Source organism: Vanellus vanellus (genome assembly GCF_965231255.1).
Source record: "Vanellus vanellus genome assembly, chromosome: 5".
Taxonomy (NCBI): Eukaryota; Metazoa; Chordata; class Aves; order Charadriiformes; family Charadriidae; genus Vanellus; species Vanellus vanellus.
In genome coordinates this window covers 58,428,369-58,446,417 of record NC_138910.1, presented here as the reverse complement: position 1 = coordinate 58,446,417, position 18,049 = coordinate 58,428,369, and the positions used below count along the sequence as shown (strand labels likewise).

General features: G+C 42.2%; 1 protein-coding gene across 2 annotated transcripts in view; it reads left to right on the top strand.

Annotated features, from left to right (window-relative positions):
* NTNG1 (netrin G1) overlaps positions 1–18,049 on the top strand; it is a gene marked incomplete at both ends in the record, with an annotated part of 150,943 nt that overhangs the window by 48,864 nt on the left and 84,030 nt on the right. For both annotated transcript variants that reach the window (XM_082483879.1, XM_082483878.1), the window contains one exon: positions 12,479–13,119. In XM_082483879.1, coding sequence (XP_082340005.1) covers positions 12,479–13,119 — 641 coding nt within the window. The remainder of the gene's footprint in view (positions 1–12,478; positions 13,120–18,049) is intronic.

The following is an 18,049-nucleotide window of genomic DNA, read 5'->3' as shown; positions in this document are numbered from 1 at the left end:
GTTACGATTGCTTCATCCTGGCATATGCACCCAGGCTTAATCTAGGGAGAGGGTTAACAGCACAGGTAACGAATTGGCAGTACAATGTTCATGTAGGCAAACAGCATCGAAATGCCAAGCACCACTGCGCGGCCCGGGCTGCCCTGTTCTTACCAACAGGGTTTCCTGAGCTATCCCAATTAGTGTGCCAATGAGGACTCCTTGGGACAGCAGAGGCATGCAGCAGTTCAAAGTAGAACCTCATATCGCAGCAGTCTTACCACAGCTCTACAGTGAAAGAAGCCGCTTCATCTGCGGATTTGAATTACTTTACGATCAACTCAGTAAGTGAGTTTGGCTTGGTTCAAGGGGGCTGGTTGCACGCTACACATCCGATGCCTTAACTGAAAGTATTACATACATTATAATATGCCTTTCGTGCACTTAGAGATGCTCTTGTTTTATTTCATGTAGGAGAGTCTCATTGAGACTTGGGAGGTACTGTGCGTCATTTGGGACAGTAACTGAGGCCATGAAATATTTTTTTCGGGACTGGTTTTATCCCCAATTCCCCTTGCTCTGAGTCTCCCACCTGAGGCAGCAGTGCCCGGGGGGCAGCGGCAGGGATCGTGCGGGTGTTGCACCCCTGCCCTCTGCATGGGACAGAGGAGCAGCTGCTTTCCTTCCCCCTGCCCTGCCTCCCAGCCAGTTGGGATTCTCCAAATTTCAACATGCTGTGATGAAATAAGTTTTGAAAACGGCAGGTTGTTAGCAGTCAGTGCAATCGCATACCATACCTGAACTGTAAATTTGCAGATAACAGTCTCAGTACAACTTATTTTAGGAAATGCTTGTATGTTTTTCAAATAACCGTGCAGTTATTTTTTATTATGGGTAAATGTAATAAAGGAAATTACACGATGATCTCCAGCACAGAACTGAGCAAATCACCAGTTTATCACAAAGTTTGCAAGCCTTCCTCAAAAGATAGCGTATGCTTTTTTGATTGAATTACTTATATTGTTGCAGTATCCTAATGTGGATTTGATGAGTGTCTTCCTTCTCTTTCAAAGCGCTATGTGCTATAATCTGAATGTGCAGAGACATCACACAATTCATTGTGAATACTAATAAGACGTCACTTCACTGTATAATAAAATTCAACATTTCTATAACAAATGTGGGTATACACTGTGATTCATTAAAAATATTTATTTTATCATCCTGAAAAACACAAATGAAGGGAAAACAACGTAGCCCACCTTTTAAGAGAAAAGAGGTAAAATTGGATTTCACTTACAGTTGTCATTTTTGTTTATGTTCCTTTTCATTCTTTCTTTAAGTGGTTCACATACACACAAGGGTCCTCTGAGCCTGGGAATTCTCTAAGAAAAAAATGATCAAATACAACAGAGAAATGAGTGCAGATTCTGTGGTGATAGGAAAAGGTTTGTTAGGTTTTTTTTATATTAAAAGCAGTGTTTCTGCATAACATCAGCAATTCTAATTGCTGTGTTTGACATTCAGTGTTAATCCACCAGCTCTAAAGCTTATTAAAAATGGCAGTAGACACATTGGTAATACAGGAGCAGGTCAGAAATCGTCAAAAACAATACTGACATTAAGAATCAGAAATAAAATTATGGCTATTGTAGAAGTACAATTTTGCATGAAATCCACAGGCAGAGAATCAATAACACTCTGGAGTGGGATGAACAGTGCCTACAGATGCAGACAGTCCCAGAAGCACAGCTCAGACATCCCCAACAAGAAAAGAATTTCTTCCATCTCTTTAGTCCCTTTTATTTGTTGTCTGGCTCTGCAGTTTCTTTTCTCTATGGCATTAGCCACAGAATTAATAAAGACAAAAAAAAATTCTCTTTGAAAAAATGTCCTGTGGGGCAAAGGAAAAGGGTCTATTCCTGGTGTAGCTGCCACTTCTCTGAGTACTAATTACTTCACCTTTCTCTGTCTGATCTCCCCCAGCTGTAACTTTGTGGGCAGCTGAACATACTTAGTAAAACATCAACCTATATTTTGGTACTGCTCTTGTGAATATACACATTACTTGGTGTAGCCTGTGCAGGTATTTGATTAGACCATCTCTTCTAAGGAGATTTGCTTTTGGAAGAAATAAAGTAAAATTTGAGACACTTTTTTTTTTTTTTTCTCCTTTTATGTTTTGCTTCACATTTGACAAAAGTTATTTAACTATTGCTAATACTTAAGAATTCTCTCTAGCGGTCTTAAAAGTCTCCCACAGAGGAAGCAGGAATCACCCCAGGAAAACTATTAAAGCCAACGGTGGTTTGTCACAGGCAACCATTAATGAATACCGTGGAGGATTTGGTATCCTTCTGCTCATTGTCTTGCCATAATTCATAGTCAATGTCCCACAGATTATGCAGAATGACTGTCTGATGTAGCTACACATTTAGGCAAGCAGATAGCCTCTTTTAAGTTGGTGGAAATTATAAGTGGGAAATAAATGGTAAGATCTTTTTCCTGAGGGTGAATACTTAAACAAGGACTCTGTCTTTACAAAGCCAGTTGGCTTTGGGTTTGTTATTTCCCCTTTTAATTTCCTAGTACAGGAGTTGTGTGTTTTGGTGCATGAAAATAGTTTTGTATAAACTTTGTGTCAATCAGAATAGCTTGATACAGTGCATTTTGGTATCTCAATCTTCATCATGACAGTTTGCCAGTATTCAGAGTAAAATGTAAAACCTACAATCGCAGTGAGATAACGTAACGTGCCTTCCATCAAACTCAGCTGTACTTCCCAGGTGTAGCATATTCTACAGTTCCACTTTTAGGAAAGCATAACATTTTCAGATAAAGCAAAGGAAAAAATCTGAAGTGTGCTCACACATATGCATACATATAGAGGAAAAAAAAAAGTACTGCCCGTAGAAAAAACAGAATTCTTCACACTTGAATTTAGATTGTAGATATTGCTACGGAAATACCTTTAGTGGAAATACCTTTAGCGCAGACCCCAATAGCATTTGCAAGTGCTATGTTTACATCTGTAGGAAAGGAAATAAATTGAACTTGTTGTCCTAAGTCCTGCTACCCTTTGTAAAAATAAAATTGTAATGATGCTATGTGGTGACATGTGTAGTGAAAGTCATTTTGTTGGGACGGAACTGGATGTGCCCAAGTCCAATACACATTTACTCCCCCAGAATAGTCTTTTACAGCATAAATAACACTTGCACAGCCAAGTAGCTATTTGTATACATAAATGGCCTTTTAACAGATGAGCATGAGGATGACAGCACAGGTATAATTTAGCTCTTTGTTCACAGTTTAGGGTGAGCTTTCATGTTGCCCTTAAGCCAGTCAATCCATCTGCACCGCTTCCCTTCCATCCCCAGCTGTTGCATCCCTTCTGGCAACATCAGCACTCATCTGGCCAAGCAGTACATCAGATCAGAGACCTGAGTCAGTGGAAAACTAAGACCTGGGGGGGGAGTACTTGCTTTCCAGACACATTAACCCTCACATCCAGCTCACCGCTAGGCACAAAGGTGAGATCTCCCAAGTTTGCAGGAAAATTGTCCTTAGAGAGAGGCTGCCAGCTCGGAGACTGTCAGCTCCCCAGCAGGAGCGCAGGGGGAGGTGAGCAGGGAGAGGGCTGAGAGCTCTGAAGGAAAGAGATTTTTTCCAGCACATCCACTGGAAGTTGCTGGACTGGAAAGAAACGTGGCACAACATGATTTTTTAAATTTTTTTCCCCCCGATTTTTTTTAAGTTCCTGCTCCAAACCCAGAAAAGTTAAGTTTGTGCTATTTTAAAGAGTATCCTCATTCTAATTTTGTGTAAAATTAGCATTAGTGACTGGAAGCCTTTGGTCTGTTTTGCTGTGCCATGAGGAAAAGGTAGGGCCGCAGCCAAGTGCGTGTCTGCAGCCTTACACCCACCTTTACAAATGCGGCCTTCAAACTGCCCGTGTGAAACTATATGATACTGCTCTGTAACCGTAATTTGAGCTTTTCTGGATCTGAAAATTGCCAAATTATTAAGCCGTGATTATAAAGCATACTACCTATCATGTTGTTCAGTCAGCCAAGCCAAATGGGTAACTTGAGCTGTTGCGTGAACCACATGTGTAAGTGTTGAAGTTGTTTTTGTATACTCCTAGTGCAACACACTCATTTCAGACTTCCACTACCTAGTTTGGTCCTGCACAGAAGCCAATAATATGGAGGTTAAGTGGATGTAATTTTAAAAAATTTTTTCTTCGTATTACTTGCTTTCTAGTAAATGCCTGTACTAGCGTGGACTTTTCTTACTACACTATACTTACGTACAGCAGGAGCAAACAAAAAAGCCTTTATTGCTTCGGAATTATTTGTTATTTTGCACTATGCATCTTTGTATTGTGCTTATATAAAATACTTTTAAAGTTTAAGTCAAATACATCAGTCTTCAGTTCCAGTCTAAATACACTGGAATAGTTGGACACAGGAAACACTTACCACAGGAGTAGGGGCCTCAGGGGCACACGACGGAGCTTTCTTGGTAGTCAGTTAGAAAGCTCAGATCAATCTTTTGCAGAAGCCACGGCCATCACGTCCCATCTGCCTCCACCACTGTTACAAGGCACACTTCTTGTTAGTCTATGTGAAATAAAAACATAGGACTAGTTAGATTTACTTGTGTATTCACTTATGTTATCTACTAGAAGAGAGTTCACATACATCTCACCCACTGAGAGGAAGCACCAGCCATGTGCAGCTCACGGTGATCACCCTGCTCTTCATGGGAGGGTTTGGTGGTCCACCCTCAGCAGCGTGGTGTAGGAACCCACCTGGTTTCCTCACACCATATCTACCTGAAATTTTTCCCAAAACAAAATTCCCATGCTCCCATGATTTGATATCCCATGATTTGATTTCATACTCAGCTAATACAAATCTGCTCTGCTGTTGCCTAGGGCGAGCTTGCAAAGCTTTGCATTTCTGTTATGTCCATCTCCTCACTCATTGCTTATCCCTCAGCAAGAGCAGCAGGAACAGACACACCCCCCCGCCCCCAACACACATGTGGGAGCAAAGGATCACCCCGGCACCAACTGTGCCCTCACCAATGGGCACCATCCCACATGGCCTGAGCACAGCTAGGAGACGCAGGGGGGACATCAGCAACTACAGGCACAGCAAAGGGATGGAGCAAGGTCACCAGGGGAGGCCCATCAGGAGCAGCAGGGCTGCAACACAGGCCTGAAACCCACACAGGAGAAAAGGCCAGATGCAGGACCCATCCTGAGCTGAAATAGGGTCTGGGCCAGGGGCCCAGGTGGGGCTGGTCAGGGTTGTTAACGCCTGCAGGGCCCTCCCTGCTCTTACAACATGTTTCTCAGACTTCTTGCTACACGCAGATTTCCTTTGTGGACCAAAAATCTGAACTCAGTAATTTATAACCAAAAAAAAACCCCAAAAAACAACCAAACAAAAAAAAAAAACAACAAGAAAAAAGGCACGGGTTTTTAGTGTTTCCAGCACCCTGATTCCCCCTGTCGCCACCAAGGTGATTTGATTTCTGATTTTTTTGATGCTTGTGTTCCCTCTGTGATCGCTGCGATAACTGAGCCTGTCTGTCCACGATAACGGACCAACCTGCCTTTGTGCTGGCTTTCCCTTGCCCAGGGATGACACCTTTCAACTGCAGTGTTTGAGACATCTCCTTTTTTCTACACCCACGATGGCTCCCATTCTGAATTCACGGATAGTCCAAAATAATCAGGAAGTGAGCAAGATGAGATCTGTATCACAGCACAAAATGTAAGGCAGAGACACCCGAGGTTGTTGTTACTGACAGTAGAAGCTGTTCCCAGTTGCGGAGACCCCCATTATCTCCCTCACAACTTCATTGCCGGAGCTCCTGCTGGATGGCTGGAAAAGCAGCTCGGACAAAAATGTACCGACGCGAGCTGAGCACGATGCTGGAGATCGATACCTTCTGCTGCCTTGCCCAAGGAGCACTCTCATGGATGACCTGGCTTCCCCAGGACAAGTGCCAAGACGCTGAGAGAAAGGGATGCTGCGTCCCCTGGGATTTCAATTTCTCAAACCCAAATATGCATCCGGTGTATAATGAAACCTGGGTTTTCTTGGAACGTTTGCCATGTTGTTCAGCCAGAGCTCAGCACGATGGGGTCCCAGCGTTATGTACCTCATGGCATTGCAAAAGCTATAAATAGGAAAGTGATTATATTGCCAGACACCTGCTGATACAAAAGGAAAACACCAATATTGAGCTGAAAAAACAAACCCATACTTGGGTCAGTGCCAGTAGATCTGGCTTAAGGTACCGTTAATGCCAGGATGATCAAGTGGTCAAAATAACATCATCAAGGTCACCAAGTCAAAAATAGCCTCAGAAGCATAAAATTACCAACTAGGAATAAGTAGTTTCCCCCCCACCCCCACCCCCCCCAGAAGCGGGTAGAGATATTTCAGAGAAAACAAAATTCCATTTGCTTCATAAAGTAAGTTGAAAAGCATTTCCAAAAAAATGTAACTAAAAAGAGAGGATGTTTTGCTAGGAACTGAGTGCTTTTTGCCAAATGCACCAATGCATGTGGTGGTGCCAATATTAAAATGCTTTCCTGTGATACGTTTCAGTTCACAGTATCGGAGAGACTCATGATCTAATAACCTGAGAGCTACCCTGAGGGCCAAGAATGCCTTCATGTGATCTACCAAACGGTTTGGAAGAAACAGTACAATATAATCGGGGATTACAGCGTTCATCATGCAAAAGCATTTCTCTGTAATACTGCATCTATATGTAAATTTGGGATAGGATCCCATAACTCATGGAGGTGTTGTCATGAAAATTAATTAGCGGGGTCAGTGTTCCACAAGGCAAAGCGCCAGATCTTTCAAAGCGTAAATATCTTTTTAAAATCTGAATTTTAAGGACCTGCTTGCACCAAGTGTGTTGCAGGATCAGGGCCATAGTCTGCAATGTACTTTCAAGCTTAAAAGTGCACAGAGTTGTGAAGCGTTACTATTTATTTTTGGCCAGTCAGATCCTCCCTGAATTAATCTTTTTAAGTCTCCGCAGGAGTTATTGATTTAAACGTGCTTTTATTTTATTCTTGCTGGTTTTGGGGAATGTGTATTGTTCAGCCCGCAGCTCAGAGTTCAAAGTGCTTGTCTGGCCATCCAGATGCCTCTCACTTGGGAGCTCTGTGAAAGAGCATCAAATCTGCCACTGAGATTTTAGCACTTTTTCTTTCTTAACTTAAATCACTTTAACTTAAATGCTGTCACTGCAGTGATGAAAGGCGATTGATGGTAAAATGTTCATGTCTGCAGCCATCCCCGTCTTCATCACAGCAATAATTCTGCAGACATTGACCGAGACGCTCTCAAACCAGCTAATGGATGTAGTGAGTTTGATAACATCAATTATCATGCGACAGATTCTGTGCCTTGCCAATCCTCCACCTCGCCGACTGTTTGCCTTTAGTAGGACAATGCCTAACGAGCGGTATCTCCCAATTAATGGTTCCATAATCTGGCTCTGTCATGGTAAACAAGTAATTCCTAGTTAGCAACCACATGCAAAATGTTACCATTAGGGCAATTGTTGCTGTTAGCCATTACTCTCAAATTAGTCATCTACAATGTACAGCACGGTACCAAGCGAACTACTTGTAATGATCTCTTGGAAAGGAAAACAGAAATACTCTATTATTTCCAAAAGTGTGACTTGAATGCAGTAATTTACAGCACAACCTCACTCCAAACGTGAGTCGGGCTGTATTTATTTCTTGTCTTGTGCATCTGAGCTAACTGCCTTGAGGCACCGATATAGAAATGGGTTGCTGTGACTCGCTTCTTGAAAATTTATTTTGCTCCTTCATAAAATCTTGGCCTGCTTGACCTCAGCAGCCTTCACCAGTTCGAAAATGCAAGTTATAATCCTCTGTAGGGATTTAGCCAGGTGTCTATTACAGCGTGTAATCTGTGATACAGCTTCCAATATTCACGCTGCAGAAAGGTTAAGCCCCTCTGTCTTTGTTCCTGAGTGAAAAAAAGTCCATGAGGTGTTAGTGTGGACAGGAAGCAGATTGAAAGAAGCAACATCTTCAATCAAGCCCTAAGCCTGTGTGGATGCCACTGAGGAGCCATCCTGATGAGAGACAGGCGGCTTCGCCTGAGCGAGCGGCAGCGCTCGGACTTTAACCCTCAAACAGCGGCTGCAGCACCGCTGCCGGCTCCTCTGCTGACGTTCAAAGGTCATACTGCTGCTAGACCTCTGGTTTTAACCAAAGTCCTCACTCTAAGGTCGCTGTCCCATCCGTCACCGAGTTGTTCCTGAAGATGCACTTGGTACGACGCGCTCCTGCCCGGCGGGCGCAAGGGCAGCCCCAGCGCCCCGTCCCAGGCAGGGACACCTGCAGAGCAGCTCGGTCACTGCGGTAAAAGTTCAAGCTGGTTGGCACAAACAGGCATCACTGCCTGCTAAAACACAGTCCAGCTAATTGAGGGGAAACCCTACTGGGACCAGTCAGCCCTAGTCAGCAGCTTCTCGGGTAATTCTCCTTTTTCCAGCCGGGGCTGAGCGTGAGCAAACCGTGTGATACAGCCACGTGCCCTCACCGTGCCTGCAAAAAGGGGTACCTCCTCATAAAGCCAAAACTTTTAGACTCTGTCCGTGGTTTCGGTAGTGTTTTGACTTCGATGAGCAGCCTAAAACAGAATAAATAGCAACTTAATTTGCCTGCCTGCAAGGAGCTATTCAATATCAATCTCCGATTTCTGTACAGGAAAATAGTGGGTTTCTTTTAGATAGTTGTGGTATTGGGAAAGCCACAGCTACATTTTACGCTAATTGGCAGTAAAGTGTTTAGAAGTATTTAATAGTGTTTAATTATTTATAAATCTCCTAATGGCTTAAATACCATTTTGAAAAGTTATAAATATCTTCCACCTTGTCCAGCTGAAGAGCAGATGCTTGGAAGGCTTAAATGAAGATCTATTTACGGTCGCCTGCCGGTCACAAAAGTCCTTACAGCTGTTAACGCTCCGGTCTTTTAGATGTCCCCAACAGAGACTGAGCTTAGTTTTCACAAATTGGGGCAAGTTTCTCTTTGTTGTATTTATTTTACTGAGATAGAGGTCTTAAAGAGGATTATCACAGAGATCAAGACATTAAAATATGTAACTAATGCCAGTTAAATTAATTGTTTTCATACTAACGCGTGCTAAGGGACGTTCAGGTAGGGTAAGACCCTTTACACTGGTTTGGTAATGTAAGTATGACTTCACATGAAATTATGTTTAACATTAATTAGAAGCAGTTTAAGGCCAAGTTGCTGGTAGAGAAAATGGGAGTCTGACTCCAAGCCTCTGAAGCAATAGTCACGTTAAATTACATCAGTGACTGCCATGTCAGTAGGCAGAGGGGAACTTACCTAAACTCGTCATTTCTCTCCCCCTCCCTGTGTTAGAATTCAGGACGTTTATTTTATCGGCTTATATCGGCTTAGCTTTTCTTCTCCTAATTTCCTCTCTAGAAGACTGAACTCCACACAGGTTATTTTGGTGTCATCAAATCATTTGCCTCTTAAAAGAGAATCGTGTGCTATAAAATTAAAATAGTAATTCAGTTTACTGGGGAGAATATGCCTGGAGCTTTTTGCTAGGTTTCTCATTTGCAGTGATGTCCTTACCCCGGGGTTTCAGTGGCGGGTTGTCCCACTGACGCTACAGCTGGTAGGAGTTTCAGGTGCAGGACAGCACTGTGATTCTGGCCCATTTCTCACTACTCTCTGCCATTAATTGGCATAACCTCATCTTTTCCGAAAAGCTTTGTGCCCACAGACATGTAGCCTACCATTCACCAGCAAGCTGGGGCTGATTTCTAGCTTTCACTGCACCATTCTTCCAGGTCCCGTGTGGCTACCAGCTCTCATGATCTTACTGCGTTCGCACTAGCTTGTGTTTGTCACAGCCCCGTCTCCCAGCGGTCTCTGATTATATTGGCTTTTGCTCAAAAGGAAGAGGTGAAAGAAAAAGGGAGCAAAAGAAATCGGCTCCTGTATACGGAAGGAAACAATACGTCCCACACAAGCTGGGGTACCCGCTGGAAGTCATAAAGCGTGCCTCCTCCAGCATCCAGGGACTGGCGGATCAGAGTGGCTTTAGTTTTTAACATGAAGAATCGCAACAGGCTCAGTGGTTGCTCGTGGAGCGGGAAACCAAAGCCATCCCTCAGCAGTGCTTAATGCACCTGTCTGGCTACCCAGGAGCATTTATTCACCGTGTTTCGATACCCATGACCTCCCGGTGAAGTTGTTTCTACCAAAGTGATGACAGAAGCATAGACACCGTAGGTACGCAGGCAGCTTCGTGGTGACAGGTACAGAAGCGGCCAGGTTTTTCTAGTAAACCTCAGGAAGGTGTGATTTACGCAACTCTGAGCATTTTCCGCAAAATTAATATTTACATATAGTCAAAGGGTTTGGAACCTTACAGATTTCACAGTATGTATATTTTCGCTCAGGAAAAAGAAAGGCCTAAGTAACTTAGCAGATCCTGGCATTTGTGTCTGATATATTAAATGGAGCTTAAATAATAAAAAATCTGGTGTTTTCTTTATTCTGCTTGAAACTTATTTTTGATTTTCACTGTTTTATTCAAAAGGAAGGCATAGAAATAGCAACCGTGAGCTTGAAATCAGAGCTGTAACAAGGACTTATTATAGACACGTTTTACAGAGTATTTTCTATTACAGCTGCATGCTTTGAAGCCGTCAGTGTAACAAGCAGTGGGCTGCTTTTCAAAGAACCCTTTTTGTTGTCTTGTAGTTTTTTTCCTAGCTTCGAGCCCCAGTGAGTCGTTGTCAGTTTTAGCATTCAGCTGTATTAATGGGAAAGAGAGAGAGAAAGAAAACAGTATTTCCCTGCCCAGGTGAGAGGAAGCTGCCGGTGGGGAGGTCAAAGTGAGCGCGGAAGTCCTTTTGCTTGTGTTTCGTGGGAGTACGTCAAGGAGCAGAGCAGCAGCCAAGGTGGAAACTCGAGTTTGAAACCCATTTCCCACACTGGATGGGGTTGAATCGCTTCTCATTGCCCTGAGGCTTTGAGACAGAGAGAAGCATAACTGTAATTATAAGAAAGGAAAAGGTTGGTTATCATACCAGGGCTCATTCTGTTTTCAGGGTAGGTGAGGGGAACTCTGATTAACGACAATAACAGCTACACTTATGCCCCTGTCGAGCACTGCTACGTGTAGGCATGTGCATCCTTTTCCCCAGCAGCCCTGACCATCAGCGAAAAGAGGCATGGCTTCTTCCACAATCCCTACGTAAGGTGGAGGGAGGGATACGGAGCAGCGGTTGCTCTCTGGAACAAACGCAGAATGAACAAGTAGCAAAATATGAACGTACTGTTGAAAGCCGAAATTAGATAGACGTGATTCAGCGCAGCCTACGGGGTCTGATATCTTGGTAACTGCTGCAAGAAATCCCCAATCTGCAGACAAAATAGCCTTTGTGAAGAAGCAGAAGATTGTAGTGTGCAAGTTAATGCATCAAAAGGCCAGGAAGAGAATAATTCACTTTCACCTTGCTACAGAGGACAAGCAGCAGTTAAAGCTGTGCACTATTGGCAAGCGCTTTTTTGTTGCTGTTTTTAACTCAACCCCCAGTTCAGACCTCCAGCCACCTCGGCAGTGTTCCAGCTGGAGCTGCTGACATCTCCCACCTAATCAAGTGCTGGATTATCTTGTCCTGATAAATTGGAGCCGCTGCCTCCTGAAAAGTCTTTCCTGAAGTACTTCGCTACCCTGTAATAAGATGGCAGATGTCTGAATCAAGCCCCAGAGCTGGCAGAGCACTGTTTTTCTAATGACTGTTGGTGGCGAGTGTAAATGTTTTAAGGCAAGCACAGTTAAGCATGATAAATTTCACCCCTGAGTGAAAGGAAACTTGAAGGGTGTACTGGCTACTGGTTCATACCAAGTACATATGGGCTGCACTGCTGACCTCAAAACGCTTGCCCTAAAAATTACTTCTTTTGTGAACGGAGCTCTTGAGGAACATACTTGATTTAAAAATAAATTCCCTTTGGCTTCTGCGTCTTTCTAGGAAGAGTCGGAGTTACTGAGCTGTTAGAGACTTGCTTACTGGTTTTGGTCTTTTGTGACTCAGTCGCTGGTCCAAGTCATTCAGGGTAAATAAACTCTTTTATTTCTTTAAAACATACTAAGGAAAATATTTATGTTACAGAAGCAAGGGTGCCGTATATGTCTGTGTTTGTACATTTACTTCAACAGGTAAAATAGCCGGGACAAATCTCATTAAGATACAGGTATTCCTTGCAAGCATTTGTGTTTTATTTCTTGGTTTCACTCCTGGACAAGAAGCAGCAGTTCTCATGTGCCAGACAAGACACATCTTTATGTGTGCAGTCACCTATGCCTCTTGTAACACTGCTTGTAACACCTGCCTCTTGTAACACTGCTTTGCTCTTTTCCAGGGAAATCCCTACATGTGCAATAATGAGTGTGATGCGAGTACCCAAGAACTGGCTCATCCTCCAGAACTGATGTTCGATCTCGAAGGAAGACATCCCTCCACATTTTGGCAGTCCACGACTTGGAAGGATTATCCAAAGCCTCTTCATGTTAATATTACGCTCTCCTGGAACAAAACCATTGAGCTGACAGATAACATAGTTATCACTTTTGAATCTGGCCGTCCAGACCAAATGATCCTGGAGAAATCGCTCGACTATGGACGAACATGGCAGCCCTACCAATACTATGCCACGGACTGCTTAGATGCTTTCCACATGGATCCAAAATCAGTGAGGGATTTATCGCAGCACACAGTCCTAGAAATCATTTGCACAGAGGAATACTCTACTGGGTACATGACAAACAGTAAGATAATCCACTTTGAAATCAAAGATAGATTCGCTTTTTTTGCTGGACCTCGGCTGCATAACATGGCTTCTCTTTATGGCCAGCTTGACACAACCAAGAAGTTAAGAGATTTCTTTACCATCACGGATCTGAGGATAAGACTGCTTAGGCCAGCAACTGGAGAAATATATGTAGATGAGCAACACCTGGCACGCTACTTTTATGCAATTTCAGACATAAGGGTATACGGAAGGTAAGAGAATATATACCTATAGAAACAGGCATATACGTTTGGTTTTAGAGGTTATTCAAAACTGTTTGTGTCCCCGAACATGTCGACATGTTCTGCCCAGACACGTTTATTGGAAATCTCACTCAGCTGAAGTCTGTTTTGGGTCATACTAGAGGTTTCTGACTCAGTGGCACAAAGTCCCGGGCGTTCGCTGCCACTAGCCTGGGATCTTAAGCCCTAGGGTCTCATGAGCAGGATAATATTAACAGTTTCTTACGTTGCCTCGGGAATTCACCCTGGCATTAGGACATTTTGTGCTTTATTACAGTTGGAGCCTCATCTGATGACAGTTAACTAAAAAGAGAGATCTTGTTTTATCATTTGACTTTTTCAGGCATTTAATGTTAGCTGTGATTGATACAGCAGCCCTTGTGCAGACCCTTCCCAGTAGGTCTGGCTATGAACTGCCTGTGAACAAGGAAGGCGGCAGAGATTAGAGTCCATTCCTTGTACTTTAATTAGCTCTGAAATGCTGTGAAGCTGAAGTAAAATAAAAAAAAAAAAAAAAAAAAACCAACCAAACCACAACAGTGTTTTGGAGAGACTGATTTGAATATAACAAAGATGAGTACTCAGCTGCGTTCCAGACAAATAGTCCCTCTGGGGCAAGCAGTGGCTGGTATCAGGTGCCGTAGTCCCCAAAATAATAACTGTGCAATGACATTCCTATCGGGAAATTTTCTTCCCAACTCAAACTAGCAATTGACTGATGACCTCAAGCAGGAGGGTGATACTCCTTACGTGTGTCTTGGATGCCAATTTGTTCAGAAGAAATAAATGGGACCTTCTCTATTAGCAGTTCATTCACCTCTGTAACGTACCTTTTCTTTCTCTTCTGTTTCTTCTGTAGAGAGTTCAAATATTCCTTTTTAAAAGTTGGGTTTTTTTTTAAGAGACACTAAGTATCAAAACGAACAGAAAAGCTAGTGTATCTTGGAAGGCCATGGCATTTTTTTGCAGACACAAGACTAAGTGAAAAAAAGAGAGACATTGATTATATAAAACACTGTTGGCGATTTTTGTTATTCTTGTAGTGAGTTTGCCATTTTCTACCTCTTTTATACAAGCCTTTCATGTTCATAAGTATTTCCATATTGCAAAAGTCGGTACATAAAGTCAAAATAAAATCAAATTAGTCTGATATAATCTATAGAAAAATACTCCTCTAACTTCATGTAAAGGAAGAATTGATGCCACATACAGATTTGAATGCATAAGCACTTTTGCAGTGCTGATATATTTTTATATGACATCAAAATACATCTCTTAGGACTGTAGATTTAGCAAGTAGTTACAATCTTCTTGTCCACACCAAATACATATGCGTAGGTACAGAATCACTAATTCAACATGTGAAAGGATAAGATAAATGTTGCTGGTTTAAGAATTGTTATTGTAACTCTCATTAGTTACATTGTAAATTATTTTTCAGACGTCTCTTGAGAGGACTAAGTGGATCAGGGACAGCTTAAGATACTGTTTGACTGAAATAGTTTAGTAACATTAGCCTCAGTATATAAAAAAGTAACACATATGTTGTATTTAATGTGTATCCTTTCTCCGTTGGGCCCCACATAGGTTAGCTCTACAGAGGGATCATGTCAAAGCTCAGGATTTGAAGATCCTTACCCTTTAAGGAAAAGCTGCTCCCCATCTGAAAACCCATTTGGAGCTTAGTCTGACTTCAATTAGACTATCAGTACTTTATCAAAGAAAGCAACTGAAGGATTAAAAAGGAGTGCATTGCATGCAAATGAGAAACAGAAACCTTCTGAGCACATCTGGGGCACGGCAATCTTCTGAAAAATTATCTATAAAAATGAAGCGTGACTGTAGAGAACTTATCTGATGCTGATGCTTGTTGTCTAAATGCTGCAGTAATTGGACACATGCTTTAAAGGAAATATCTGATGTGTAATGGTATCTCAGTACATTAGATTCATGTGAATGCTTATCACTCTTCGGCTAATGAGAAGAACAGCTCTTTAGGGATTTGGTGGCCTTTCCTTCAATACGTAGTGAGCTCTCCTTGTTCAAGAATTTATAGGCTTGCTTACTGCTAAGTAGCTGTGGGGCTGCAGTACGCAGCCCCTGATCATTGAGTCGCTCCAAAGGTAACTTGCAGTAGGCCCACTCTCACCCAGTTTTAGGTATTTTTGGTCTCCTACCAGAAACCTTACAGGGCCCCCCCGCAAAGAGTCTCCAAATCAGCATTTGTGGCCATGTGCTCGGGCATACCCTGAGCGTAGGAACGTGATGGAGGGGGGAGCAAGGATTACCAGGGGTTTTGTGCCACTGTTTCTGAGTCAGCTGAGCTTTCCAGCCCTTGCAGGTTAATTTAGCATGTTAACTGGAAATGAAACTACTTTTTTTTTTTTTTGCAACAATGTTTTGTATTCTGGGTTTTGAGACCTGAATATTTATATACAATTATTAAAGCTAGACTACACTGTTACCTGAGGACAGCATACAAAGGGACATTACAAAGGAGCTTGACATGTGGTGGATGGGTGATGCTAGGAGACAAATTTTAAAGCTAGTCCTTTTACTGAAAAAAAGTAACCTGTAGGTTAAATACAGTTAAAAGCACCAAGGCTTATAATAGCATATTTCTAAAGGCAGCATAAAATGTCATTTTTTCACATGATATGTTTGAGATCAATGACAGTAAAAAGCATCTATCTTAAAGCTGTCATATTTAATATAAAAGGTGCTAGAGTGGTTAATACTTCACAACAAATTATAGATAGGAGATTTGCCCACTTAATATAGGGTTTGTTTTGTCATTGCTTTGCCTTTTGGTGCAGAATAAGCCTGATGTACATCACATTAGAGGTGAAAGCCTGTGTTCTCTCAATGAACACCTCACCTCCTCTATTACCACCTGTTTATTCATCTTCAATTTCCCACTTCCATTGTGTATGTCTTAAGATGATGACAAAAAAAAGGAAACGTGGCTGTTAGCAATTTCAGCAGCCCCATTGTGCTCACATTATTCAAGAAACCTAATAATCCTCATGAACTAATTCTGACTTACTGATGGTCTGATTCACTAAATCAGGGTGATTTTTTCTAGTGAATAATGGACGATGTAGTGTGCCAGTACCTTAATTAAAGAGAGCCTCTCTTAGTCTTGATCTCATTTTAATTTACAGGGTAATACTACAATAATATCACTAATGGAAGGTACATTAAAGGGCATCAAGTAGCATTAACTGTATTAAATTATGGCACTTGTGTTAATTAACTGCTGAAGCAAGATGGTCCTAACAGCTAGAAAGGTCGACTAATGCATAAATAAAAGTCTTCTGGGATGGGTAGCTAAGAAAGAGCAGACATTTTTCCGCTGGTCTGGCCTTGCTGCAGAGAATCAGAGAGCGTCCTGTCTGGTAACTTCGGGAAGGTTTCCCGCACCTCACTGCCTGCGGAGGTGGCCTGGGCGGTCTGCGAGCTCTGCCTGGCTGCCATTCCACGTGAAGGACAGTCCCGGCAGTAAGCTGTGAGGCACGGCTCCCTTTTTTAACTTTTTTTTTTTTTTTTTTTTTTTTTTTGTAGGAAAAGTTGACTAAAATGCTGATAATAATTCCTTTGAAGTCAAGCAAAAGGTTCCTAGCAGATTTTGGATCAGGCTGCTAAAGGTTTAACCACATTCATTCCAAAGTATTTTTGCTTTAACTGTTATGTTGTCAGTGACATGTACGTTTATACACTGTAAATTAACTGTAATTCGGGCTGCTAGTAAAAAAACCCTTGCCCCGGTGGGTGACAGAACAACTAGCTGGCCGAAACAAATGATCTTATTGCTTTTGGGTGATTAGGTTTTGATCTAAGAGCCACCAGTTTCCTTCTGACACCAGAATACCCAGCCTCTGTACAATGTTATTAAGCCCTTTGGAATTTATTTTTATACTCTTCTCGCCTTGAAGCTCCTATATTTAAGCCCCAGGGTTTTCTGACCCTGTCTCAGCTACGATTGCAGTTCCAACAGCAATAGAAACCTCTAACAGTACGCAAGTGAAAATTATCCACAGTTTTAACAGTTTCTTGCTCTCACATTCTCTCTTCTAAATTTAAATCATCTCAGAATCGGAATAAATTACTCTGAAGGAAAGCATATTTGCTGCTTAGAGGGTTGGGGCTTTTTTGTCTTTTTAGTCAGCCTGCCCCTCCTGCCAGCTGTGACCCTGAACCCCTCCGTATCACTGTGGTGGCCCTGGGGCAGGTGGGGGCCATTCCACTTGAAAAGAGTTGATCTGCCTCCCTGAGCTGGGACTCTGCACTGCAGCCTTCACTGCGAGGGCTGGCTTGTACCAGGTTTCCTCCTCTGGCTTATTCTACGGCTGGATTAATTGGATTAAATCTGTATGTTACTCTGGCATACGTTTGACAATGCTGTAATGATATCCCTCTGTAATTTACCCAAAGGCAGAACTTGGCCCCAGGGAAGTGGTAATATATAGAAGTGCTTTAGTTTTATTTATAATAGAAAATGTTTTCATTAATGTTCAGCTCAGAACCAGACCATCAATATGAAGATGTGTAGGCTTCAAGCTTTTAAGGAGGCAACTGAATACCATTCTTGTTTCTAGTATTTATTTACCATACTTGAATACTCTTTGTTTTACGAGAGCACTTGCATAAGCGGCTTGCTTTCCTTTGAGATTTGCACTAGTACTCAGAGGGAATCTAGCAGTTTCTCCGATTAAATTATGAACTCATTAGAGAACAGGAAAGAAAAAGAAATGTATGTATTTAAGAGCATGTCAATTTATCTTTAACTCCCAAGTGCAATTAGCTTTTTTAATGTATCTACTGTAGTATGTCACTAAGGAAAATAGTCCTTCATTTTCTGTAAACAAATCGAGGATCATCAGGAATTGAAATAATTAAA